The following is a 27,429-nucleotide window of genomic DNA, read 5'->3' on the forward strand; positions in this document are numbered from 1 at the left end:
CTAACTCTCCAGCCTGGGGGCTGAGGCTTGGTGCCGGGCGCCACTGGGCTGCTCAGGGTAGACCTGAGAGTGGCATTTGAATGCCAAGCTCCCTGTGCCCAGTAATGACAGTCCTCAAGAAGTAAGAGTCCAGGTTTATGTCTTCTGGGAACCCCTGCTTCCTTTTCCCACTGGAGAAATAAAAGTGACTTGTGTGCTCATCCTACTCACAATGAAAAGCTACTTCAGTGCTATGTCCATTCATCCTTCCTCTTGGTGACAGTAGATGGTTTGCAGAGCACCCCCCACTCCGGTGCAGGCCCCCCCACCCCGCTTTAGGAAGAGCCACCCATCTGCGGCTGGTCTCCTGGCTAATCCCCCCTTAGGATGGTGGGTGGGCATGGACAGACCTCTGTTAACTTGGGTGTCTTGGGGGGTAATCCTCAGAACAAAAGGGTGGGGGAGGGGCACACAGCTGACCAGGATCAGATAGCCAGGAAAACAGAGCAGTTACATAACTGTGTTTGCCGTGGCTCAGGTGGCTCTGAGAAGGCAGGGTGGCCCCCTGACTGCAGGCAGTGCCAGAGATGGGGAAGAGTCACGGTGGGGGGTGGGGGAGGGTGCTGTTAGATGATAAGGGAGTTAGGAGATAATGCATCGGGATGAAAGGAATCTGCTGTGTTGTTGACAACAGCCAGGTTACCTAGGACAGCCTGCCCCAGCCACAGCCTCTCCCTAAACGCCGCCAGCTGTCTGTGGCTGGGGCCAGCAATGAGCAGAGCTGAGCCTGGAGAGAGGGGTCAGGAAATCAGATACCTGGTTCTTGGCTGAAGCTCTGGACTTTGCTACTCTTTCCCTTAGGGATTCTTACCCCTAAATAGGGGCAGGAAAGGTGTCGGTTGGTCGTGGTGCCTTATGCTGTCTGTTCCCACCAATCTCTTAACCTCTCTTCTGTGAGGCTGGTGGGCATCAGGAAACAGGGTGAAGGGAAGCTGTTATCTAAACAATAGCTCTTCCTTGGGCCAAGCACATAACTTAAGACCCTTGGAAGGAGAGCGATTTCGGCTGGTGCCAGAGCCAAGCAGGCTCTGGGCTGAGAGAGGGGATGAGCCCTGCAGAGCCCAGGTGTCTGCAGACAGGCAGCAGTCAAACAGCTCTGCAGGTGTCCCGCTGCCCGCCTCCCACTGCCGAGCTGTGTGCTGGGCTCCCTGTTCCCATAGAGATGGCACTGGTAGCCAGTCCCCAGCTTCTTACCCATGGCTGCCAGCTCCCTTCGTGAGAAACAGGAAATTGGGACCTTGGTCGGCTCTGCTGCACCCTCTACATTAAATATTTATCTTGGAGTCCAGGTCACAGGCCTAGAGAATAAGAGAAGCTCGCTGCTGGTGAGAAGGGGCATGACCAGAGTTCCTGGAGTTGGAATATCTTCAGCATCACCATCTTTGGAGAACAAGGAAGAACATGAGAGAGATGCAGCCCTTCCTAGTCCTGAGGACCGTGACAGGTGGGGAAGGAAACTTGTCACAAGGGAAATGGGCACATCATTTGTCCTGAGGGGGCAGGCAGGGAATGGTGACGATCGCTGTCTAAGCTCTGGAGCAGGGAAAACACACTGCCACCAGCCCTCCTTTCTGCGGCTGTCTTCTCTGGGTGGGGCTGCTGTGTCCACTCCCCACCCCCATAGTTCAGCTTTCCCGGAGAATCACAGATGCTTGAAAGGGGCCTTAGAGGGGATCCCGTTGAGTTCCCTATGCAGTGTCATAAGAGCCTTTACCAAATACTTCCCCATGGACTGGCAAGACTCGAACCCCCGGAATCATTTCTAAGCTCTTCCTTGGAAACCTTGCATCGGCTTCCCAGTGCGCCCCCAGAGGTGCCAGTGTGCTAGTGCAGCCCGCAGACTCGAGAGCCGCCCGTAGCCGCTCCTCTCTCCGCTCCTCGGCCTGAGCGTCCCTTCCGCTGTTCACTGTGAGAGAGTTTCCTGCGTCTTCAACACAAGCAGGATAGCCCGTTAACCGAGCAAGTGGCTTCATCTTTCGTCCATTCCCCTCCCACTCAACTTTTGAGTTGAATGAAGCACTTGACAACACTCTAGTGCAGCGATTTTCAACCTTTTTCATCATACAGCACATGTAAACTACTAAAATTCTGCGGCACACCAAAAAACCAAACCAAAACAAAACATTTTTTTGCCAGTATGACAACAAAAAGGTATAATTTTTATTGATTTACCAAAAAAGTAATAATAGTAATTGCCTACCTTTTTTGCTCCAAAGTGACCTTAAAACATCAGGGGCCTATACTTGCACAGAAGGATGTCTGGTACCAAGAATTTACCAATCAGGCGCAACCTTATCATGCCACGTGACCAATAAGATGCAGCTCTGTTACAGGACCTATCTATTTATGGTTCAAGACAGGGCATTTACACTGGAAGGCTATTGTGGTGTTGGCTGCTGTCATTTTTATTCTACTTTTTTTTTTTTTGACAACCTAAGGAAAAAGAGGTCAGTGCCCCTGACCAACTAGGCAGCTACTGCATGTGTTAAAAATCCTTGCGGACGTTAGTTGAAAATCGCCATTCTAGTGCGCGGAGGCCTGGGGACAGCGAGCTTGCCCCCAGTAGATACGCAACGACTGCTTTCATATTTTCCTAATTTATAACCGACCACTCCCAAAATAGATCTGAATTTGCCCAATACCTCTTTGCTATCTGGGACTCGGAGTCCCAGAGTCAAGCCAGCGGCTAAGGAGTACTCCGGAGTTGTTCCAGCTAGTGCGGCACACTCACCGAGCGCCCTCACTCCCCAGCGCCGGCCCCGTGAGCGCGCAGGGGCCGGGCAGAGGGGAGAAGAGACTGCCCGAGAGGTCGGGAGCCCGCGGGTTCGGGCTCCTGGGGCCACAGTCAGAGCCGCGGGAACAGCGGAAAAGCTGCGAGATCAAAACAAATGCGGTGTGTGGGAACACCAAGACCCGGTCACCCCGTTCCCGCCAAAGGGAGCCGCCCTCATCCTCTTCAGGGGCGCGGCCCTCCCGGGGGGCCGCCGCCGTCGGCCCGTTTCCTCCCCCGGCCGCCTGCCGCGGGGCCCGCTCGAGTGAGCAGCGCCCGTTTGGCAGCGCGCGAACGCGGGTGTGTGTGCTTGCACACACCCAGACGCGCGCTTACGCAAGCCCAAAATCTCTCTCCCAAGCCGGGGGGAGGCGGCTGGGCCCTGCCTCGGTCCCTCGGGCGGGGGCTTCGCGGCCCGAGGAGAGCCCTATCTCGGCCCCAGCCCGTCTGCAGCGCGTTCCCTTCTCCGGGCCGCCGCCTCCGTTATCAGCAGCTGGCTGCACCCTGCTCTTTAATCACTCGTGCCCTCCGTCCTGGCTCCGCCGTGCCGCGGGTCCCTTCCCACCCACTGGAAATGTCGCTGGAAACTCTGAGTGGCGCTCGCCCCCACCCCACCCCCAGCACCCGCCCCGACGCCAACCTTGCAGTAGGGGGCGGGGAGGCAGCTGGGAAACCAAAGCGGGCTCCCCAGGGACACTGGCGGCCCCTCCCGGCGCCTCCTCTCGGCCGGCCCGGCCCCCTCCACCAGGGCCACAGCGTTCCAGCCGCGCGCCCCGACAGAGGCCACTGGCACGCCTGGGCCGCAGGCCCGAGCCCCCGCCCCGCAGGCCCTCCACACACGCCCCGATCCCCGGCTCCCAGTCCAGATTGGAGGAAGGCAGACGGCCGCCCGCCCGCCCCCGCTTCGCCCGTCCTTCCTCTCTCGCGCGCTCAGCCCCTTCCATCCCTCTTCCTCCTCGGGCGCCTGGCCTCCCGGAGCCTGTCCTGACGCGGTCGCGAGGGCGAACAGCGCAGCCCGGACCGCTCCCTGCCCTCCCCCCGAGGGCACGCCGCGGCCGTACCAGGCAGGCGCCCGGCCGAGATGCTCCTGTCCTCCCGGGCACCCTCAGTCCCCGCCACCCGCTCGCCGGGGAAGGTAGGTGTGGGGAGGAGAGGGGCGGGGAGGCACCTGCGCCCAGCCCGAAAAGAAGGCACAGAGCCCTCCCCCGGGGTCCTCGCCCCAAACTCTGCGGTGGAAAGAGGTGTGAAGTGCCCCCTCTAAAGCCACAAAAAGGAGAAGTTGAGAAAACCCGTCCTGTCCACGTGGACTCACAGCTAGAAAATACCCTCGAAGGCGCCCAGGGCAGAGCCCAGGTCCGGGCAGTACTTCCAGGGGCGAAGGAGCCCGGACCTTCACAGCAGAGCCCTCACCACTTCAGCTCTTCGGAGCTGGCCGCGGGGGTGTAGGGCTGCCTGCGCTCCGGGAGAACTCCGGAGATACCCTGGCACCCTCTGTCCTCTACCAGATGAAGAGCCACTCTCCCCCATGCCTCCCCCTTCCTGTGACAGGGCTGCCTCCCAAAGGGCTCAGCCACCCTTCCACACCCACCTTTGCATGCCCCTGGAGCTGTGCCACAAGGAGAGGCAGACTGGGCCCCCAACAACACCTGAAAAATAGGGTGCTATGGGGGGACCCCCACCCTCCACATCCCACTGGAGGACTGAGCAGGGCAGGATGGGATAGATGGAGGCTGGGTAGGAGGCAGGGTCAGCTGCCATTGGAATGGCTGAGCCTGGAGGGGCTGCTGCTAGGAACCAGCCTGCCCCCCACTTGGGATCTCCCACTCTCCTCTGCCTTGATTTCCCCCCACAAAGGGAGGGAGAGCAGCAGGAACTGGGGTATGTCTGCATGTGTTGCTTTTGGTAGGAGCCCTAATTGGATCCAGCTGGTGAGCTGCCCCTCCTCCCGGCCAGCCCTCCACTTCTCGCTGTAGTCAGGGATGGGCCCAGGCAAGCTTGGTCCCCAGCAAGCCTTTCAAGAGTCAGAAGAAATCCTTGCTCAGACCAGAGATGGGGAGCTGTCCCAGCCTTGTTTGGACCCTCCATGCCCCAGGAACTGGGTTCAGGAGTAACCTGAACCCCTCTTGTGCCTGCAACCCCTTTGGTCTCCATAACTCTTGTGCTGCACGCACACACACACACACACAGCTGACACCCTGACACCCTCCTGACTCGCAACCCCCATGCTGCTCACATGCCTCGTCCTGTGGTAACCCCCCCAAGTCATCTGCCCTGTGCTGCCCTTGCATTCCAGTCCACACAGACACACACAGAGCACCTCGAGAGGCCCTCACAGCCCTTCCGGGAACCCCCAGGCCCCACTGCACACACAAGCCTCACTGGACAAAAACACCAGAACTGGCCCAGTCTAGAAGGTGGTGCTGGTTGGTTCAGCCTCCGGGACAGGTGACAGGGGCCGGCTCCCCACCACTGCTCTCTGGGGAGCAAAGCCTTGTCAGACCGCCCCATTGCCTCCATCTCCTGGATGCCTGGAGCCCTTCCCCTGATCAGGGGGCAAAAGAGCCCAACTGGTCAGTCAGGCATGCTGCTCCCAGGAAGGCCTGTTGAAAAAACAGCCTGGGGGTATAGGAGAAAGTGGTGTGTGTGTTTGTGTGTGTGTGTGTGTGTGAGAGAGAGAGAGAGAGAGAGAGAATCAGTGCCACCCCTCATGCACAAGTTTCTCTGACCTACTGCTCAGCCTTCTGCCCCTGCCCCACTGGCACCCTCGCACCTGGAGCCCCCTGAGTCCGAACAAGGCGGCCGACAACCCTCTGAGCTCAGGAGCAGCTCCTGCTGCCTGGAAATGCCCTATGCCCTCCTCTCCCTGGAACCTTGTCCATGCTGGGCAGTGGGTGACAGCCTTGCGGTTGCCCAAGGCCTCTCCCCAGCCCGAGGGGCAGATGCTCACACAGGGGCTGAGGGAGGCAGAGGGAACTGAAACGAAGTCCCGCGTGCCCAGGCCTCCTCTGCCAGCTGCCCCAGTTCCCTCTGCCTTCCCTCTGGGGGAACGGGCTGACTGTGCAGTGAGAGCCCCAGAGGGCCTGGCCAGCAGGCCCGCTCCTGGCCAGCCTCCCTGCCCCCACTCCCACCCGGAGCCTCTGCCCAGGCCTAACAAGCAGCCCATTGTGCCTCTGGGAGCCAGCCCTGGCAGCCGGCGGGCGGGTGCCTGGAGTGGCCTGTTTCCTGGGTGCTGGTGCTCCCACCCAGCCATCCCCTCCGCCTCCACCCCGAGGTCAAGCCCAGAGGGCACAGGCAGCCAGTCCAGCAGGGCTTTCCCTTCCTCCCTCCTTCCCACAGAGGACGTGCAGAACAGCTGCTGGCACACCCGGAGTCCTCCGACCTTGACCCAAGTATGCAGGCCCCACCCTACAGCCTTCCAGCTGGGCTCAGCCTGGACGACTTCATCCCTGGCCACCTCCGGGCCCACGTAGGGTCATCCTCCAGGGGGACTCGGGTAAGTGAGGCAGCAAAGTCCGTGGGGACCTGTCAGGACAGGTGGGGAGCCGCAGGGGTAAAGGACTGGAGGAGGGGATGGGTCAGAAGACAGCTCTAGGGATCAGGCTGGCCCTGCAGCCCCACCATGGGGAACAGCCGAGCCTTGGCAGCCATCCCTCCCACCCTTCGTGGAAACTTCGGGGCCTGAGCTGCTGCTCCTGGCCCCTGCTGGCCCCTCCCCACAGGTGCCTGTGATCCGGAATGGTGGCTCCAACACCCTTAATTTCCAGTTCCATGACCCTGCGCCCAGGACCGTGTGCAATGGGCACTTCCCACCGAGGAGAGACGCTTCCCGGCACCCAGGTGGGTCTGTCCAGGAGAACCTGGTCCAGGAGCCCCATGGGGGTGGGGCACTCCCTGCCAGCTAACTGCCCTCCCTGGGCCAGCACGTGGCCGGCCTGAGGGAGTGAAAGCCAGAACCCGCTGACACATCCCTTCCCTGCCCTCGCCCCTGTGCAGGGAAGGAAGTGTATGTGTGGGGGGGGCATTGCTGCGGGGCGGTGGGGGGTGCTCCAGTAGGGCAGGGAGCAGCTTGGGCTGGGTGGAAGCGTGGAGGGTGTGAGCACTCATTGGCTGCAGAAGGGTGTGGGGCCCAAACCAGCGCAACACAGGTGGACAGGCAGCCCTGAGAGCGGGTCAGCCCCTGGGCTCCTGGGAGTTACCCAGGCCTGGGCCACAGGGTCCTGGGACATCCTGGGTGCAGGGCCCAGAGGAGGCAGGCACTATGTTGAGGGGTCGATTCCTTTAACAAATGGTTGCTGAGCATGCAGAATGTGCTGGGCTCTGTAAGGATGCTTTCCGAGCCTCATTTATGTAATCCCTCAACATCCTGGCAAAGTGTGGACATCTTTCCGGTGAGGAGCTGAGTCTCAGCCACAGTGGCCGAGTCAAGATCCACACAGCAGCCTTCCCTAGGCTGCTGCTCTGGGGACCTGGGGCTGAGGGCCCAGGGAAGCTGGGACTCCGCAGCGCTGTCTGGGGAATGAGTTTCTGTCCCTTATCCAGAGCCTCTTGACCATGCGGCAGGCACTGTGCTGGGCACGGTCACACCCTCTAAATGTCCCTGAATCCTTGCCACGATGCCCCTTAAAGTGGAAACTGAGGCACTGGAGGTTGACTGCTGTGTCCAAGGTCACATGGCCAGTAGGTGCCCAAGAGCAGTGGCCCGAATTCAGGTCCGTCCCCTCCAAGCCCAGTGTCTTTTCTGCCCCGCCCTCTGCTTCCTCAGCTGGGACACCCCAGCATGTTCTGCAAGTAATGATTCCCAGCCCTCATTCTGGAAGCTTGCAGGACAGCCCCAGGAAAGCAGGGTGGGGTGGGCAGAGATTTCTCAAGACAAAATCCATTTATATTCACTTTAACTAAAACATAAACAAGCGGAGGCCCGAGGTCCTGCTGGGAATGGGAGGTTGGTGGAGTCTGCATCATCAGCTCAAACAGACGAGGAGATGTTGAAATGTTCCAACCCACAGGGATCAATGTTCCGAGAAGCAGAGGGGTGGACAAGGCCAGGTGGGGCCCCTGCCTGGGACTCACGCTCTCATGCACATGCCCGCAGACCCTGCTTGGTATCAGACCTGGCCAGGCCCTGGGAACCGGCCCTCGGGGACTCAGAAGACCCCCACCTCCCAGCACCCCCAGAACTGGTCAGCCACGTGGACCAAGGACAGCAAACGCCGGGACAAGCGCTGGGTCAAGTACGAGGGAATCGGGCCCGTGGATGAGAGCGGCATGCCTATTGCCCCCCGATCTGTGAGTCTGGGGCCGGGGGCCAAGATGGATGGGGCCCTAGGACCCATGTTGAGTGACTCTGTGAATTAAAATGGGGGCAACTAAGGTGGTATCCAAGCATTTCAGACTAAATGAGGGGTCCAACCACAATGGGTTCCAAAGGCCATGTGCCCCACAAAATTACAGGCAGTCTTGTGTGTCCGAGTTGTACCCGGTTTGTGGAGTAAGGGGTCGGAGAATGCCCCTGGCTCCCAAAGGCGGAGGGCCAGCACTGTGAGACCCCTCTTAGTGTCATGGTCACAGCGCTTGGGAAGTGGTTGCTGGGCAGATGCCTGGCTGCATGAGTGAGTAGAGCCCTGGGCGAGAAGGCCTCATGGCTGTGGGTGAGTGTGGGCCAGCCCGGGCGCCAGGCTCCCAGCAGCTCTGCCCTCCTTGCACCCCCTGCCTGTCTCGAGCCAGCCACCTGCTTCTGGTTCCATTCACCACTCCCTCATCTGAACCTGAACCTGAACCTGAAGTCAGTGACATATGCTTTCTGCCTCCCAAGGCTCCCTTAAGGCTCAGGTGAGGCAGGGAATGTGGAAGACCATTTCCACCTATATTATTGCATTGATTTTTCATTACTTTGCATCATATATTCTTTGTAACAACATCAGAAATATAGGAAAGCAAAGTAAAAAATGTGTGATCCACCCTGCATTTCATAGCTTGGGGTCATCACTGCTGAGGGTCCACCCACAGTTCTTATCTTCTTTGTGTATCACCAGCCACACAAAGTTACTGTCATTAAGTACCGCACACCCACCCACTGAGGCTTACAGGGAAAAGACTCCATAAGGAAGAACTTCTGTGCCTTAATATTGGGCGGGTGGCCTGACTGTGCCTTTTCTGAACCCAGAGTGTTGACAGTCCCAGGGACTGGTACCGAAGAATGTTCCAGCAGATTCACCGAAAAATGCCAGGTGAGACAGCCTTCCAGTGCCCTCTCTGCCTGCGTGGGCTCCGGGCCCTGGGGCTCGGGATGGGACGGATGGAAAAGGGAACTTGCCTGCTCAGGAAGCACCCCAGGCTCTGTGCTGAGTGGTCCTAAAACAGGCCGGAGGAAGTGACTTCCAATCTCCTCCCTGTCCTTGGGGGTTGGGGGGGCGATGCGCAGACACTGTCCCCCATATCCTCTGAGCATACTGGGGATCCCCAAGGTCCCTCAGTCACCTAGTCATTCCCTCAACTACCTCTTGAGCACTCAGTATGTGCCAGCACTCTTCTGGGTGTGGAGGGTAAAAAAGAATGAAAATGAATGTTCCTGCCCTGGGGAAGCTTAGGACAGAGGGAGACAGAGAACAAACATGAATGCGTGGCAGCTGGGGGTCAGCGCTTAGGGAACAGCAGGCCAGGCGCACCCAGTGTGGGGAGGCTGGCAGGGAAGCACCACTCCCCTACTCACCCCCACCCACTCAGCTCAGTGGCGTCGGAGCAGAAAGCTCAGGGAATGCAGGAGTTAGCCCTACAGGGCAGAAGACCCTGGAGACCCAGGGGCAGAAGCAAGCCAGCATGTTCTTGCATCAAGGAGGGGCTGGACTGGAATGGAGAGGGCATGTGGTGGTGGGAGATGGGATTGGGTCACGGAGGGCCTTTGGGGCCATTATAGGGACTTTGGCTTTTATTCTGCAAGAGCTGAGGAGCCCCTGGGGGGTTCTGAGCAGAAGAGTGACATGCTGTGACAAGTGACACCTGGAAAGGCTCGTTCAGGCTCTGCCAGGTGGGAAAGAGAGGGCAGGGGTGCACGCAGGCAGCCGGCTAGGAGGCTTGGCTTCAGTCCAGTTCAGAGACCACAGCACCTCAGACCAGGGCGGCAGCAGCAGGCCTGGTGGGATTCGGAGACAGAGTCGTGGGACTGGACGTGGCAGGAAAGAGAGGAGTCCTGGCTGACTTTAGGACTGAGCAGGCCATCCAATGGAGCAACCGCTTCTACATGCAGGGAGGACTGTGAGAGGGGCTTGGTGTCAGAGGCCTGTGGTTCCAGATGCGGTGCATCCAAGTGGAGGTGTTGAGCGGGCAGTTAACTCACAATCCATAGCTCAGCGGCCACGCCAGGGCTGCAGGTAGAAATACCTGGGACTCACTCAAAGAGACTTTGATGTAAACTGCCCCAGTAATTCTGATGTGCAGCCAAGGTTGTGAATCCCTGGGCTAGATGTTATCTTTCAAGAACACTAGACAAGGTCACCTAGGGAGGGAGCGACAGAGGCCTGAGGACTGAGCGCTCTGAGGCCCCCAGACAAGCAGGACTCAGCTGTGCAGACTGAGGGGGTGTGGCCGGGAGGCAGCAGAGAACCAGAGTGGTCTCCCTGCAGACAAGCGGAAGAGGAATTTTGAAAGGAGGAAGGGACCCACTGTGACAAATGCTGGTGATGGGCCCATACACTGACCATTTGACTTGGTAATGTGGAAGTCACTGGGTTTGGGGAAGAGCTGCTGGGGCAAGAATGGTGGGGCTGAAGCCTTCATGACAGGCAGGCGAACTGGGGACACTGAGTGAGTCACAGCCAGCCCAGGGCTTTCAAGGAAAGCAGAACCCCCCCCCCCCCACCCAGGAACTGGAGGAAGGTTGGGGCCCAGAGAAGGGTATGTTGGTTGGTGTTTGAGGAGCTGTGGGGGCATGTCTGCCTGCCTAGGAGATCGGTGGGTCAGCTGGTCAGTTGCTTTCCCTAGGAAGCCCCAGAGAGAGAGTCATGAGCACTGTGCAGAGTGGGTCTGGGCAAAGGGGGAAGGATGCTCATTTAGGAGAGGGTGCAGAAGGGGAGAGAGGGAGAGGAAGAAGTGCAGTTTCCCCTACCTGACCTGGTGAGGGCAGGTCTAAAAGGTCAGGGAGTGGGGCTTTGTGGTAACTGGGGAGGGAGGTGCCAGAGTTCAGAGTGAGTCCGCTGCCCGGGTTGGCTGGCTCGGGCCTTCCGCCAGAGGCATGTCAAGCCCTCCCCAGAATGGCCCTCCTGATTCCTTCCCTCCCTCGGGACATTCCTCAGGCCCTGACTCAGTCCCTTGGCTCTTGCTGTGGGCAGGGGCAGGCTAGGAGCAGCTGAGGCAGCCCCACGGGGTGCCCCGCCCTCGCCTGCTGTCCCACCCCTGACCCGGTCCTTTCGCTCTTGCAGACCTGCAGCTGGACTGGACCCTTGAGGAACCACCCAAAGGTGAGGGGGTGGCCCACTGCAGCCTGGCCCTGTGCTTGCCCCTCTCTGCAGCCATACCTGGCTCTGGGGCTCCCTACTCAGCTTAGTTCAGCTGGGGAAGTTTGTGTAGCCCACTTCCGGTAAGATCCAACCTCCTTAACATGTGGTAATTAACTGCCTCAGCTTCCCTGTCCAGTGAATGGCCAGCCTAGGGCTGTGATTTCTCTTGGCCTGTCTTCATCTGTGAAATGGGACACTACCTACCCCAGAGCTGTTTTGAAGATTTCTTAAAGAGTGCAAAACTCGCCGTGCAAAGCCCACATTCAGTGGTCCCGAACACCACCCCACTTCCCACAAGCTACCCAGGAGCGTGGGTGGGCATGGGTGCCAGGCACCCCTAACCCTTGCTCTCACTGCCCCCACCCCCGCCTGTCTTCTCCCATCCCCAGTGGCTTCCTCCCGTGCCACCTCTGCAGACTCAAGGCATCCAGGGCCCCCACACAGACCTGCCTCCCGGCCAGGCCAGGCCACCTCTCTGAGCGGGTAAGCTGATAAGCTGAAGTGGGGAAGGGACCTGAGAGCGAAGAGGGAAACTGGGTTCCTTGTGGGAGACTGGCACCCCCTGGTGGCCACAGCGGGTACAACCTCAAAGCCCAGCCCCTTCTCAGGGTCCGCATGGCCCTGATTCTGCCCTACTGTCCAGGGCCCAAGGGGAATGGCAGACTGGGGTGGACTTTGTACCTATTCCTGGTCAGGGCCCTCTGTGATGCTTTTGTGGTTGGCAGTGGGGTTCATCACCTCAAGGAACCACATGTCATATGGGGTGGAGAGCCCTGTGTCCTGTGACTAGGTATGGACTTGTGGCCATCACTTCGATGATGCCTGAGAGAAAACAAGGGGGTGGGGGACCCCAAGTGTCCTCCTAGATGCTGCTGAGAGAGGAACTCCCCTAGAGAGGTGAAGAATGTGGCTGCTTTTCTGTGCAAACTACACAGGCCCAGCCCAGCTGCCAGGAGCTGGTGAGGCTTCACCCCGCTGCCCCTTGGGAATCGGGAGCTTTGCTTGCAGGGAAACCAGTGAGGTCCTTACTCCTTCCGGGAGGGGCTAGCCCCACTGGCACGACCGTAGCGGGCCTGTGGCTCTCAGATTCATCAACAAGATAGAGGCTGAGTGCGCAAGATCTGGACTCAGAGTTCTGGGTTCAAGCTGGTGCGCGGCCATTAGCCTTGTGACTGCAGGCAACTTAAGCAATCTAAGCCTCAGCATCCCCATCTGGCAAGTGGGAATCATAGGGTGGCTGTGAGGTCTAAGGTTCATAGCAAGACTCCACAAGCATTATTAATCAACAGGCTTAATTGTGACTAGAGCTTCCTTGAATTAGGAACAACACAGTCCAGTCTCATTTTCATGGGCAATACCAATATTATTTTGAAAGTAGAAAATAGAGTCATGACTACAGCAAACAAACCCTGGCCCTCTGGTCAGACATTCCATCGTTTGGTAAGCTTGGCGCAGTCACTCCATTTCGTGAAAACTCTCCAGTTCAACAGAGGCCGGGGCATGTAAGCCGGCCAAAAAGGAAGTCCCAGAGGGGACTAAGGCAGCTCTGACAGCACAGCGCCTGGAATGTGGCCGGAGCGGTCCCCAGATGAGGTCACTGAAGCCAGCGCTCAGAGCGCTGAGGCCCAGGGCTCGAGGGTCAGGGCTGGGGCTCTTTCCCTGCCCTGGGTCCTCCTTGGATGAGGGTGTAGTCCCATACCCTTGGGCATGGGTGCAGACTGAGTGGCATGGCAGCCAGAAAGACCAGCTTCTTCGAATGAGCACAGACACACAGCCACAGTCACGGGGCCAGACCAAACGCAAACGCAGGCTGTTCAGCAAGCCAGCCGGAAAGGCCACTCACGGAGCCTGTGCGTGTGTCAAGCCTTCTCCTGTTGTCTCAGCTGTGTGCCTCATGTAAGCTTCCCCGCACCCTCGCACAGGTGGGAATCATTCTCACATCACAGGTATGGAATCTGAGGCTCCAGCGGTTCAGTAACTTGCTAGAAGGTAGCACAGCTAGGAGGGAGAGCTGAGGTTTGAACTCAGCACTCGTAACTCTCCATTCTGTAACTCCGCTCCATGGCCTGAGCAGGAGAGGACTGGGTGCAGCTCCCTCTGCCGGGCTGTGTTCTCACTCACGCCTCAGTTTTCCTAAAATGAAACTGAAGACACACCCTTCCCTTTCTTTAGAAGAAGCTGGGACTGCTCTGAAGAGTTTCCTAGAAGCACCTTCCACTGTAATCCCGGAGCATCCTCCAACCTGTCCCAGACCCCAAATCAGGTAACCCGCCCAGGGCGCTCCCCACACTGCGCCCAGTGACTTCTTGGCCAGGTCCCTCTGCGGGAAGGGCGAAGATAATGCCCTTTCAGTTGGGGCCTGTGCAGCTAGGCGAGCGCAGGACCCATTAGGAGGGGCTGGGGTCATCAGGGAGGGGCCCTGGCCTGAAGGCCTGACCAGGGCCCCAGCCCCTCTCTACTCAAACTGATGCCTGCCCACTCCCACGCAGGTGCCCAGGCGCCGCGAGAAAGCGGACAACATCTGGGCGGAAGAATCTTGGAACCAGTTTCTGCAAGAACTGGAGACTGGGCAGAAGGTGAGAGTGGGTCTGGCCCTGTGCAGGTGGGCATGCCCCTCGGCTAGTGCATTTGGCAAATGGGTTCCCCCCTCTGACTCTGCCTTCCTGCCCTTAGCCCAAGAAACCTCTGGTGGATGACCCTGTGGAGAAGCCCTCCCAGCCCATTGAGGTGAGTACTGCAGGGAAGGTGGGGGAGGGGATGCAGCAGTGTTGGGGGACCAAGGAGACAGATGCTGGGTGAAGTTGGCTCTGACCGTGGGTAGAAGACACAGATCCCAAAGCTCTGATCCCCTCCAGCCCCATGCAGTTTACCTCTGCCCGGCATACAGTAGGCACTCAAACTCGCATTGAATAAACGTGTGATGATCAAAGTAGAAGCAGAGGAAAGAGTGGGCAGTGTGGCCGGAATTGTTGGGAAGTATTCTTGGAGGTGGTGCTGGGCTCTAAGGAGCTGGGAGGGTTTGGCCAGGCAGAGAGTGTGCTTGGGTGGGGGAGGCGCAGAGGCAAAGTCTGGGTGGCAGCGTGGGCTGTGTAGGGGGCGAGGAGCCAGTTGGTACAGTGAAGCTCGGCCATGGAGGACTCGGTGGGACCAGAAACGGGGAGCCCTGCAGGCTTGGACCGAGAAGTAACACGACAAAAAACGGTGCAGAGGGACTATGGGGAAGTCCTGAGGCACTGTCTTGGGTGCTAGATAGGTGAGCTGGGTCAGGAGGGAGGGGCCGGTGAGAGGCTGTGGCCAGGCCCTCCTGACACCCTGAGACACACCTCCAGGCAGGCGCACAGGCAGGGCGCCCGTCCTGGCCCGTGCCCCGAGCCCGCCCTTTACCAGAGCGCAAGCACCGCGTGCTTTGTCCTGCTGCCCACTGGGCTTCTCACGTCTGACCTTTGACCGGCGCCCCCAACCGTGCACTGCCCAAGCTTCTCCCCATCCCGTCCCAGGTCTTGCTGGAGAGAGAGCTGGCCAAGCTGAGCGCGGAGCTGGACAAGGACTTGCGGGCTATTGAGACTAGGCAGCCATCCCCCAAGGTACATCTGCCCAGCCTCCCTGGGAGACTCTGGGCCTGAGTGCGCCGCAGCTGGGCTCGGGTGAGCGGGGCAGGCCACGGCGCCCCTCCGGCTGCACGCAGCGCGCCTGAGGCGGACTGGACGCGCGCCCGCGCTCTCCTCCACTAGAGGCGGGGCGTGGGCTTCTCCGCGCGACTCCCGGAGCTCTTCCAGGCCGAATCCGCCTCAGCTCGATGTCGAGCTGTCGGGGCTCCCCGCCCGGTCCTGACTTCAACCCGCGGGGATCCTCGCGCGGCGCCGCCCGCGGCCCGCCCCCCCCCCACGCTACCCTCCCGCTTCCGCACGCCCCTCCCCACGCCCCTCCCCGCGCTTCCTCCCCGGCTCCTTGGCCCCTCCCGGGTCCCGCCCGCTCGGACCCGCCCCGCCCACCTTCTCCCTCCGAGCCACGAACTCTCCCGGAGGCGGCGGCCTTGACTGCGGCCGGTCAGTCCCGGTCCTGACCGCGCTCTCCCCCGCAGGCGTCCCAGGTGCCTCGACGGTCCCAGGAGCCGCGGCCCCCCGCGCGGTAAGTGGCCGGCGTGCGCGGAGGGTGGCGGGGACGTGGCTGGGGAGCGGACGTGGCTCCGGGAGGGGACGTGGCGTGGGGACGGGGTGGGGGGGGGCCTGGAGGGCTGCAGGTGGCGGACAAGGACTCGGTGCCGCTCGGCGCGGGGACCGAGGTTGGGGGCGCCGTCCCCGGCCGCCAGATGGACACTGTCCTCAGCCGAGGGCTGTGTGGCCACGGCCAGCACTTCCCAGCGCGCCCCCGCCTCCCTGCCGGCCGCACCCTTTCCCGGCCCGGCCCTCCGCTTTGGGAAGTAGGACGTCCTGTGGAGAGCCTGGGGGCCGCGGGGGAGGGAGGCCGCTGGCCATCGGGCAGACGTGGGGCGCTCGGGGATGAGCCTGGCGGGGCGGGAAGCCAGACAGGTGGCTCACTCACTGTGTCCCCGCAGCCCCGCCTCCGCCTGGAGCCCCAGCTTCCCGAATGCACTTTACCGGGGTTCCTCCCGACCCCTGAGCCCCCACAGAATGGCGGATGGCGGAAGCCCCTTCCTAGGTCGTAGGGATTTTGTCTACCCTTCCTCAACCCGAGGTAAGGACCAGATCCTGCTCTTCTTCTCACCCCGACGCCTCCGTCTCGTGCCTCCGGGGGTGTGGCGGGAAGATCCTAGAGCCGCTGCTGCTGCTGGTGCGGGATGGGGAGGGGAATAACCCCATCCCAGCCCCCGCCCTCGCCCCCACACATGGCCTTCCCAAGCTGAGCGCATCCTTCTCCGCAGACCCTAGTGTCTCCGAACGAGGGGTCAGCCCTGCCAGGAAGGAAGAAAAGAAGGTAAGGGGGTGGGAACCTCAGCGTCAGGGTGCCGAGAGGGTCTGAGGCCTGAGGCCGGTCCTGGCGGCTGCTTGACCCGGGTCGTCCCCTGTGTCCTCTCTCCCTCACAGAGGAAGGCTGCCAGGCTCAAGTTTGACTTCCAGGCACAGTCCCCCAAGTAAGTGCCCTTCTCCACACCCCTGACCCCTGGGGCTGGCTCTGCACTCTGGGGGAGGGGCACAGGCCTGAGGGGGGCATCCCCAGCGGGTGGAGGGCACCCTGGGTGTTTTGGACAGGCTCTGAGCAGAAGGAGGGGGAGGACCTCAGCTTGCTCCTGTCCTTGCTCTGGCCTCCAGGGAGCTGACCCTGAAGAAGGGTGACATCGTCTACATCCACAAGGAGGTGGACAAGAACTGGCTGGAGGGGGAACACCATGGCAGGGTGGGCATCTTCCCTGCTAATTACGTGGAGGTGAGCAGGAGCCAGCAGGAGCCCCTGTGCAGAGCCCTGGTCCTGGTCCGCCCGCGGCTTCTCTCTCCGGCTGGCTGCCCTATCTCACAGGGTCCCCAAGAGGCAACTGGGACCTCAGGGTGGGGGCCACGTCTCAGCCTCATTCCTAACCTTGGCCCCTTGGTGTGGCCCAGCACTTGGCCATCACTCGGGAAGTGTGTGTTCTGTGAGGGCTGCAGGTGGAACCCAGCCCATGGGGAGAACCAGGGACCGCCAGCCTGTCAGTGCCCCAGCCCGTCACCATGCAGAACCCATCTTTCTCAAGCTGTCTTGGGGATGAATCCTAATGACACCTGGCAAGAGTACAAAGTGTGATGTTTACAGGTCACGTGTACTTGCGGCATCTGCATCTTCTGTACAGTTGACCTTTGAACAATGCAGGGGTTAGGGGTGCTGGTCCCACACAATAAAAAATCTACTGTAACTTCGGACTCCCCCAGAACTTAACTACTACTAGCCCACTGTTGACCAGAAGCCTTATGGGTAACAGAAACAATCGATTGACTCATATTTTGTATGTCATCTGTATTATATGCTGTATTCTTACACTAAAGTAAACTAGAAAAAGAAAACGTTATTAAGAAAATCATAAGGGCCCTGGCTGGCGTAGCTCAGTAGATTGAGCGCGGGCTGGGAACCAAAGTGTCCCAGGTTCGATTCCCAGCCAGGGTACATTCCTGGGTTGCAGGCCATAACCCCCAGCAACCGCACATTGACGCCTCTCTCTCTCTCTCTCTCTCTCTCTCTCTCTCTCTCTCTCTCCCCCACTTCCCTCCCTAGAAATAAATAAATAAAATCTTTTAAAAAAATCATAAGGAACAGAGGATACATATATTTTATGTACTCGGGACATAACTTTTTTCTTTTCTTTTTAAAAAATATTTTATTTATTTTTAGAGAGAGGGGAAGGGAGGGAGAAAGAAAGGGAGAGAAACATCAATGTGTGGTTGCCTCTCACATGTCCCCTACTGGGGACCTGGCCCACAACCCAGGCATGTGCTGTGACTGGGAATTGAACCAGCAACCTTTTGGTTCACAGATCTGTGCTCAATCCACTGAGCCACACCAACCAGCACCATAACCTTTTTCTTAGTTTTTTTAAAAAGTATTTCTAGGCTACGTGGTTCATGTGTGAGTTTTACAAATTGTCACAAATCTCCAAAAATTTTCCAATATATTCCCTGGGAAAAAAATCTGTGTATGGGTGGACCCCCACAGTTCAAACTGATGTTGTTCCAGAGTCACCTGAATGAGCCCCTTGTCCCTCCATTAGCCCAGGGAAGTGCTAGACCTGCCCACGTTACAGATGAGCTTGCAAGGCTAAGGGACACGTTGTTAAGTAGAAGATCCAGACTCTGAACCCGGACACAGGTTCTGGGTTTGACAGGTACAGGACTGTCAACTCTCTTCGGTATTTGTGCCTTCTAAGGGATTTCAAGCTATCTAATTTATTAGTTTAAAGTTGTTCATAATATTTCCTTATTTCCTTCTAATGTTGCTAAGATCTGTAGCGATGTCCTTTCTTTCACTCCTGATATTGATAGTTTGTGTCTAATGCTCTAATTCTGGCTAGAGATTTGTTAGTTTTGTGGATTTTTTCAAAGAACCAACTTTTGATTTTATTGATTTTTCTCTATTTTTGTCTCCCATATAATTGACTTTTGCTTCTTTATTATTTTCTCCTTAGCTTACATTAGTTTTAATTTGCTCTTCTTTTGTAGTTTTTTAGGGTGGTCGTTTAAAGGGTTGATTTGAAACATTTTTCCAAAATATAAGCATTTTAAGGCTATAAATTTTCCTCTAAGCACTGCTTTAACTACATCCCACAGATTCTGATACATTTCTTTTTATTCCACTCAGACTGTGTTCTCATTTCCTCTGTGACCTGCTCCTTGACCCATGGGTGAGGTTCTTGTTTCATTCAGGCGCTTGATTGGACAGCCATCAGTGGGCCTCCCCTGCCCTCAGAACTGTCTCTCTGACCCTGAAATTTCACAAAGTGGATAAAGTATCCCATGTCGTCAGTATTTATATCTTAGTATGAAATAGTGTATTAGCCTCTAGGTTTATGAGTGGGGTGAAGTGAAGGGGACATGCTGACTCGGGGCAACGGGGGGTAGAGGGGAGGAGGAAGAGAGACACTCGGTTCTCAGCGACAGTAAAATGTCCGACCCTCGCTTGTAGAGCAGGCCACCAGGCGGTCCCCGCCCCTAGGCGCTCATTTCCCCCTGCCCTCTGAGCTCAGCTCTCTCACTGAACTGGCTTCCATCTGGGCACCCGCTGCCCCAGTCAGTAATGCCCACTCCACGTGCCTCCAGTGGAAGTGCTTCCTCCAGGGGTCTTCCAGGCTCACAGCGCCCTTGGCTGGGCTCGCCCCTGGCCACCCCAGGCTTGCATCAGGTGTCTGTCCCCTCTCCGGCCTGGGGACAGATCTCACTTACACCGCCTCTGTTGTCTTAGGCTGATCCTTCCTCATGGTCTTTCTCCCTGCAGGTGCTGCCTGCAGATGAGATCCCCAAGCCCCTCAAGTCCCCGACCTACCAGGTGCTGGAATATGGAGAAGCGGTGGCCCAGTACAATTTCAAGGGGGATCTGGAGGTGGAGCTGTCCTTCCGAAAGGTGCGGCCAGGCTGGGTGGGGGTGGGGGTGGGCGGGGGCTGGTGAAGACGGAGGGAAATGTGTGCCCTAAAACATTTTGTGAGAGTTGGGTGTATCTGTCTTCATCTAGTACTTCCATTTTTTTTCTTGGTCTCTTTGGATATATTTCCCTTAATTTAGCCATTTTTTAAAAGTCTGAAACTTCTAGAGTAGTTGTGATGTTCTTTTAATTCCCGGTTGGTAGGTTTTGAGGATCACAATTGGCATTTTTTTTAAAGAAAATAAACTGGAAAAATTAGAATGCCTTGCGTGTAGAAAGGGCATCCCTTCCCATTTTGGGCCTTTGTGTGTATACGTATGTGTGCCCATGTGTGTGTGCCGTGTGTGTGTGTGCTGTGTACTGGGTTGGTACAACACAGTTTTAACTATAGAATGAGTTCAAGAAAGCTTGAAAAAAAGTTGTCCTAGAAAGCAGGGAATTGGCCTCCCTTTGGTTGATTTTTGGGGCAGAGGCCATGAGTGCCCCTAGTGAATGTCCTTCCCCAGGGCAGTGCCCCCACCCCTACCTCCGTCGCATCACAGGGCTGAGGAAGCTCCGGCCACCTTCCAGGGGTTTGTTGGCAGTGGTGACAGGGTCACCGCGTGTGGAGGCGGGGACAGGACCCAGTCCTGGCCGTGGTGGCTGGTGCGCCCAGTACCCCTTACCAATCTGGCATCCGTCTCCGCTGCTCCTCACAGCGACAGTACTGCTTCCCTCCCTTCCCAGGTGGGGAAACTCAGGCTCAGAGGCAGAGTGACCTGGCGGAGCTGCATAGCTTGAAATGGGCAGGAACTGGCTCGGGTTTGTGTTGTCTGCCGCCAGCCCCCTGTGCCTGGAGCTCTGCTGGGAGAGCTGGGAGCTCAGAGGGGCTGTATTCCCCAGGGGCAGGACCTGACCCAAACCCAGCGCCACATGCTGTGGGAAGGGCTGAGACTTCTGCTCTCTGCCAGGCAGCCCGGGTTGGCCTCCTGACCCTCCGCTTCCTAGCCTTGTGACCTCTGCATAACCTGCCGACCTCTCCGAGCCAGATCCTTCGGGGCCCGCTCATGTGCTCTTGGGTGCATGGGCCCAGGAAGGCCTTCCAGATGCTAACTCCTCTCTCCCCACAGGGGGAACGCATCTGCCTGATCCGAAAGGTGAATGAGAATTGGTACGAGGGGCGCATCTCGGGCACGGGGCGCCAGGGCATCTTCCCTGCCAGCTACGTGCAGGTGTGCCGCGAGCCCCGGCTCCGCGTCTGTGACGAGGGCCCCCAGCTCCCTGCATCTCCCCGCCTGACCACCGCCGCCCGGCTGGCCGCCCGTCACCCCAGCTCCCCCGTAATGCCACGCAGTCCAACTGACCTCAGCGACTGGGGGGGCCGGACCTCCCCCCGCCGCACTGGCTTCTCCTTCTCCACGCAGGAGCACAGACCCCAGGCCCAGGTAAGGTGACCTGTCTCAGGTGGAGAACTGACCCCTGCTCCCTATCCCATTACCCCCATTCCTGTGACGGGGCTGCACATGGAAACCCTTCCCAGCCCTCCCTGGGACTGACTAGGCAGAACCTGGCACCACAGCCCCACCCTGGCCTTGTGGACCTTTCTAACCCTCAAGTTGGTTGTGGCCTTCCAGCTGTATCCCAGGGAGAATAGGGTAGCCAGCTGGCTCTAGGTGGGACCCCAAAGCCAGCCCAGGCCTCCTGACCCTTCAGACCCCACTTTTGTGACTGGTCTCTAGCAGCCTCTGGCACAGGGTGGGGTGGAGAGTCAGGGGTGTGCTGTCAATGTGCTGCGTGGCCCTGCATATGTAACTTACAGTCTCCGGATGTGGGTCTCCTCGCCTGCAGAAAGGGGACAATATTCCCACTGCAGAGAGCCATTGGGCAGGTTTGAACTAACAGTTTATGGTTAAGTATAGTTGATGGTCTGCGTGTCGACAGCCTACAAACACGCAGCTCACTCTGGCAGTCAGTCCTCTCTCACGCAATCAGCCAGTGTGAGCAGGCTGTGCCTCCTCCCACCGGCCGCCCCACCCAAGCCCTCCCTGTGAGGGGAAATGATCACAGACCCCTGTGCGGTGCATGGGGACTCAGGGGTAGGGGAGAGTGCAGGGAGGGCTGCCCCAGGGGAGTAGGAGGCCGCTTTACTGCCCCTGCCTCATGCTGGCTTGTGTCTGCCTCTCCTCCCGTGGACCCCCAGAGTCTCGGCACCCCTGGGTCTTCTCTGTCCCATCCTGGAGGCTCTGGCCGTCCCCTGGACCTGGGAACCTCCTCACCCCACACCACTCAGATACACTGGACCCCGTGAGTACTGTCTGAGGGTGCTTGGTTAGGGGTAGGGGCTGCTGGCAGGCACTGCTGAGCACACTGACCCCCCAGTCCATCCTGGCCCCCCAAGTGGATTTGGTAAACTCCTGATAGGTAGTGCTGGTTCTTGCTAGGCTTCCAGGTGACTTGGTGGCAGGGGTGGGGTCACCTGTCTGCAGTGTCCCAAGCTGTCCCTGTCAGCCCTGCAGCCTCAGAGCAAGCCCCCCACACTCAGCCCCCAGCTGCAGTCCCCTCCCTGGGTTTCCAGCCCTGAAGTCAGTGTGTGGATGCATGAAGTATAGAAACTGGTAGAACAGACTCGAAGACACGGGGAGCTCCGAGGAGGCAGGGGTGGGTGGTGAGGGCCTGGAGGGCAGGGAGCTGGCCTGGGGGAGAAGACACCGCAGCCGGACAGAGCTGCCGTCCCCGGAGCCAGGCCAGGGCTAATGGGAGTCCAAGAAACCCTGGGAAGATCACTGGATGACACACGCTTGAGTGTAGATTCCGGGTGGGGTCTGAGGAAGGGGTGGGGCCCTGGTGGTTGCCATGACGATGTCTCCTGCAGGTACCGTGCGATGTACCAGTACAGGCCCCAGAACGAGGACGAGCTAGAGCTGCGGGAGGGGGACCGGGTGGATGTCATGCAGCAGTGTGATGACGGCTGGTTTGTGGGTATGTGGGCCTGGTGGGGTGCTGCAGGACAGGCTGGATGGGGGCATCTCAGGGTCCGGGGGGTGTATTGGCTCATAGCCTGACCTGCCACACATACCTTCTGGCCTGGCTCCTGGGGAGGCCTGGCCCTGGATGCTTCCTCTGAGCCATTGCTGTTGGCTGTTGCCCTCATCCCTCACAGAGGGATGAGGCCCAGGGTCATCGATCGATTCAGTGTATCCTCCACCCCCACCCCAGCCAGCAGCTAGCTCCCCCCAACCCCTCTCCAATGAAAGGAGAGAGAGGTCCCGGCCCTCAGGGCTGGCCCAAGGACAGCGCAGGCAATGGACTAACACAGGAAGCCTCAGGCTGGCCTTGGCCTCTGCCTGGCCCTGGACCTGTAGGTTTCTGATAGCCTGCTTCCCCACTGTGGGCGGGCCCTGTCCAGGCCTCAGCTTCAGAGCCCCAGCCACCCTCGGACCCTAGTGCAGCAGGCTGCCTGGGCGGGGCACTCAGGAGCATCCTGGACCTGGCAGCCCACCCTTTCTCCCCTGAATCCCAGCACCTCACTGGTGACCAAGCTTCAGACACACCTGTGATCGATTGGGAAGCACTAATGAGTTAAAGGTCCTTACCTTGGAGGGTGGGGCTTGGGGCACATCTGCATTCTGCTCTGTACATTTCTGTGTTCAAATTTCTTTAATCTATTAATCAAGTTTTGCAAATTTATATAGACAAGGAGAAAAAGCACCACCTTTGTGGTATAAGCCACATGTGCTTTTAGAGGAAAGGTCTAGAAAGTTCAGTTTCTAGTCACATTAGCACATGTTATGTGCTCAGTAGCCACATGTGGCTTATCACTGTGGACAGTGCAAGTCAGGGAGGGCTTCCTGGAAGAAGTGGGGGAGCTGGGCCTTGAAGGGTCGCAGAGTGGGAAAGGAATGCCCCCCAGGCAGGGGGACAACATCAGCAAGGCCTGGGTACAGGGTGGGCATGGGCTGCTCGCAGGGAAACTGATGCCAGCCTGCCAGGAGAGGAAGGCCAGGATGGCCACTTCATGTTCCTCCACCTTCTCGAGTCCCCTTCCACCGCCCCAGGACATGGTGCCTTCGGGGATGCAGCAGGCCAGAGGCCTGAACTTCAGGTCCACCTTGACCTTTATGCAGCAGAGTGCTTTGGGGGGATTCACTTGCCTCTTGGGCCTCACCTGCCCGTCTCTGAAAGGAGGGTGTTGCACTTAGACTAGCGGGACTCCTCCAGATTTAAGTTCTGTGGTTCCTCCCACTGGCATCCTCCCCCTTCCTCATTTTCCCAAAGAGGGGTGAAGTCGTTCCTTGCTGTGTTCACAATGCCCCACAGCCGTCTCCTTCTCAGTTGATCCATCATTACTGAATTCAGCGAGTGTAGCTTCACTTATCTAAGCTTCTGCCACTAGAGGACGGGAATGAGGACAAGTTTTCCCTCCACCTGCAGTTGTGGGCACTGCCAGCAGGGGTCAGGGCCCTCATAATCTATTTTAAAAAAGAAGTATGGGGCATGATCTTTCTGTCTTTCTTCTTTTAGGTGTCTCCCGGAGGACCCAGAAATTTGGGACATTCCCTGGGAATTATGTAGCTCCGGTGTGAGAGGTCTCCGTGGCATCTCAGAGCCCAGCCTGGACGGGCGGGCAGCAGCAGCACTGCTCCCATGCAGAGAGCACCCCTCCTCTGCCCCTAGGACCTGGCCGTTGGCATCTGCAGACACCCCAGAAGCCTGTTTCCCAGAGCCCCTCGAAGCCCCCTGGACTGATTACCACCCACAGCACACAAGCATTCCTCCCACAATCCTTTTATTTCCTCCCCTTCCTGACCCCCCAAATATAGAGGTCTGCTTTGAAGTGGAGACTCTTTCCAGGCCTTATTGAGACCAGACCCCGGAATCTCCCACCCCCACCCTGCTATGGCGTCTCCTCTAACAGGGACTGGCTCCCAGCTTCACCCCCATGGGGTTCCTCTAACAAGGACCAGCTTCCTAACCTGATGGAGACCAAAGGCCACCGCCTGGAGGGGGTTCCTCCCCTTCAACTCCAGCTTGCCTGTCACCCCCTTTGCCTTCCTGCTTCCAGCTGGACCTGGGAGTGAAGTGGGGGGTGGACGCAGCACCTCCTTGGCACTTGAGGCCTGGCCAGGGGTCTCGCCTGCAGGCCCCCCTGCCCAAAGGCTGCCCAGCCCCGGACCTGGGCCACGTGTCTGTTTTGCTGCTGCAGCGCCCAGGAAGGATGGGCCTCCGAGGCCTGCCCGTCCCAGACTTTTCCAGGAGGCCGATGCATGCTGCCCTCCAGCCTCCCCCGCCTCCCCCAGCCCCAGGCCCCCCTGGAAGAGAATAAAATAAATCCGGACACCAGGGACCTCGCCTCGCACTCTTTCGTTGGGAGTGGGGGAGAGGGTGCTCTTGTTCAGGATTGTGGGGACGCTTTCTTCAGTGGGCTGTGCTGGGAGTCACATGGGATGTGAGTATGTGCGTGTGTACGGGGAAGGTGGGAAAGCTGCACTATTATCTCTACAGATCTCAGGCCTCAGGCAGCCTTGGGCAGTCCCCAGGGTCAGGCGCCTGTCAGAGAAGCAGCACAGAGAGAAAGAGAGAGAGCTCGAGCACTGATGTCCCGGGGACCAGGGCCAGGCCTGGCTGTGGGGAGAAACCAGAGATGGCCCTGAACGTGCCCTCGAGTGCAGGGTGTTTGGTTCTGGAGCCACCGTGGGGTTGCTGGGCTGGATGACGTGTCTAACTGCTCTGTTGCTAACGTTTCCCCTCCTGTGCCCCGTTCCACACCGAAGTGCTGTGTGTTTGTTTACTTTCTCCTTGCGGCTCGGGATTTTGAGCAGTCGACCGCGGGGAGCTGGGAGTGGTGGGCCACAGCTAGCCAAAGGGACTCCTCGCCCGAGGTTTCAGAGTCCTGGGCCTTGGTGGTTCCCGAGGGGTGACAGTGGAGGCACCGAGGAGGGAAAGCGCCTTCCTGGGCAGGGCTGAGGGCTGAGCAGGGGTGAGGCGCCGCGCACACACCACCGTCTGCTGGGAGCAGCGCAGCAGCGGGCAGGCTGGACTCTGCTTCACGGGAGCAGGGGGGCGGAGACATCCAGCGGTCTAGTCACGCTGTTAGAAATGCTGAAGTCAGGTCCAGCACTGTCGCCACCTGTCTGCATTCCTTGTCCAGAGGCCTCTGAAGAAGGAAGGTTGTGTACGAGGTCAAGGACTTCCATGGGGTGGCCCCGGGCTGGGCCCCTTTCACATTCCTTCTGACAATGCTGTGCTGAGGGGGGGGGGGGGCGGGGGAGGCGCTGGGGCCTGGGTTCGCCCAGGCAGGCGGGTGAGGCCTGTGAGTGACAGGGTGGTGGCCAAGCCCCAGCTGGTTCCCGGAGCCGGGGCAGGACTGGGCCCCAGGGGTGGTTAAGCGGCAGCTGGAAGAACGAGACCTGCGTGCCCTGCTGTGGCCGTGTGGGGACATCCTCCCCACGGTCTGCTTCTCAGTGGGCAGATCCGTCCTGTCTTGTAAAACGGACCGGTTTTCGAGACCCCACTGTCTTGTTCCTGATCCCTGTGCTGGATTCTTTGCCTGCCCTGATGCCCTCATGTGAGGTATCAGGGCTGGACCTGCCTTTCCCTGGGGCAGAAACCAAATCCACACCGTCTCTTTGATGGGGACCTGAAACCTTGGCAGCAAACCACCCCTAGGCCCCTGGGCTGCCTGCCACCAGGGTGCTGGTGTGTGATGACCACTGCGGTGCCTGGACGGAGCACGATGGGGGAGGAGGCTCAGGAGGGAGGGGGACCTGAGGCGTCAGAGCGGGAAAGGACCTTAGGCCACTGGGGCTGCTGCTCCCGTTGGGGCGGGGGGGGGGGTGGCCTGAGGCTCAGAGTGGCCTGGAGCAGAGCGTACTCCCTTCTGTCCCCAGGGGTCAGGTCCTGCTGCCTTTGTCTGTGTCCTGCGCTTTGTGAATGCAGAGCCCATAGAGCAGCAATCCTGCAGATGAACCTGCAGATGTTTCTAGAGGCTGCCCAAGGCAAGATCGGGAGCACCAAAAGGTATAAAACAGACTGGGGGAGGGGGGATGAATCCATTCAACCATTAAAGCAGCATTCATTCATTTGGCAACTCTGCCTTCTGCCCCACGGGGGAAGGACCGCAGTGCTAGGCTCTGAGAGCCAAGCCGCGACCCAAACACCCAGCCTGCCCTCCGAGGAAACTGCGTGGAGGCAGCCTTACATGGGAGGGCAATCTGTACAGCTGTGCACTGTCCCCACTTTGCATTGGGGAAATTGAGGCCCAGAGGAGCTGAGGAAGTTGCCCAGGGTTACACAGGCAGCAGAGGCAGATCTGGCCCCATCTGTAGCTTTCTGCTCTCTCAGGGCTTCCCGCCTAGGTGGGGGTTCAGACAGGTGCATCAGGTCAAGCAGCCATGCCACGAGGCCCGGGACCAGTCAGTGGGAGAGTGGCTTACAGACACAAGGGATGGAGGCTGTGGGAGGCTAGGGACAGGGGAGGTTGCAGGCTGCAGGCAGGCTGGGCGAAGAGTGCAGGAAGGAGGAGACAGGCGTGGGAGTGGTGCTGAGGGCACTGCTTGCAAAGGCAGCTGGGAGGCAATGACTACCTGCGGCAGGCAAGTTGCAGCCATGCCCACAGGTGCCTTCCTGAAAACAGACCAGCCTGTCAGTGCAAAGTGGAGACCAATGGCAGACGGAGCCAGCTGTGGTGGGCCCTAAGGTCCCCGTGGGGGAGGTTGCTAGGTATGACTCTGGGGAACCATTTGCCAGATGGTTCTGAGCTGGTGCCTGAGGCATCTCCTCAGCTCTCCTCTCCTGGTTCCCCCTGGGGCCTGGGCTCCAGGTGGTTGGTGGGGGGCTGGGCCTGGCCGGGGAGGGCCAGTGGGGGCTGCTGCAGCTGGCCAGCCCCAGGCAGGACAAGAAGAGAGAGCCACAGCAGCCAGGAATGGAAAAGGGAGGGATATGTATAGCCCAGGAGGGTGCTGGGTGACCTCCATCCCCAGTCTCCATCTCCTCCTGCACCTGGCAAGTCTCCCTGAGTGGAGCAGGCTCCCTTGCGTCTGCGGCCGGGGGGCTTTGCACCGACGCAGAGTGCGGACCTCAGGAAGGTG

At 58.9% G+C, this 27,429-nt stretch overlaps 1 protein-coding gene and 1 long non-coding RNA gene across 10 annotated transcripts; one reads left to right on the forward strand and one right to left on the reverse strand.

Moving 5' to 3' along the window:
* The first annotated feature begins 1,123 nt into the window (after positions 1–1,123).
* SORBS3 (sorbin and SH3 domain containing 3) lies at positions 1,124–24,477 on the forward strand. 9 transcript variants are annotated; one of them, XM_028521595.2, is made up of 21 exons: positions 1,154–1,483; positions 6,146–6,302; positions 6,574–6,646; positions 7,902–8,095; positions 8,973–9,036; positions 11,224–11,262; positions 11,691–11,784; positions 13,474–13,564; positions 13,791–13,877; positions 13,975–14,028; positions 14,799–14,885; positions 15,383–15,429; positions 15,857–15,996; positions 16,184–16,236; positions 16,347–16,393; positions 16,572–16,686; positions 19,219–19,344; positions 20,473–20,787; positions 21,543–21,646; positions 22,215–22,321; positions 23,864–24,178. In XM_028521595.2, exons 1-21 carry the CDS (start codon positions 1,236–1,238, stop codon positions 23,923–23,925), a joined length of 2,304 nt encoding a protein of 767 aa, XP_028377396.2. In that variant the 5' UTR covers positions 1,154–1,235; the 3' UTR covers positions 23,926–24,178. The 9 variants fall into 9 exon arrangements, with proteins under 9 accessions (XP_035888570.1, XP_035888568.1, XP_035888566.1 ...); XM_028521594.2 differs by having other exon boundaries at positions 1,160–1,483; positions 6,529–6,646; positions 23,864–24,477; XM_028521599.2 differs by having other exon boundaries at positions 1,162–1,483; positions 6,529–6,646; positions 11,718–11,784; positions 23,864–24,067.
* LOC118502030 lies at positions 24,371–24,863 on the reverse strand. Its single transcript, XR_004904708.1, has 2 exons — positions 24,516–24,863; positions 24,371–24,459 (listed from the first exon to the last, which is right to left on the reverse strand). It is a non-coding gene; the product is annotated as an uncharacterized LOC118502030 (long non-coding RNA).
* Positions 24,864–27,429: the final 2,566 nt, after the last annotated feature.

This window comes from Phyllostomus discolor, chromosome 8, assembly GCF_004126475.2.
Source record: "Phyllostomus discolor isolate MPI-MPIP mPhyDis1 chromosome 8, mPhyDis1.pri.v3, whole genome shotgun sequence".
Lineage (NCBI taxonomy): Eukaryota > Metazoa > Chordata > Mammalia > Chiroptera > Phyllostomidae > Phyllostomus > Phyllostomus discolor.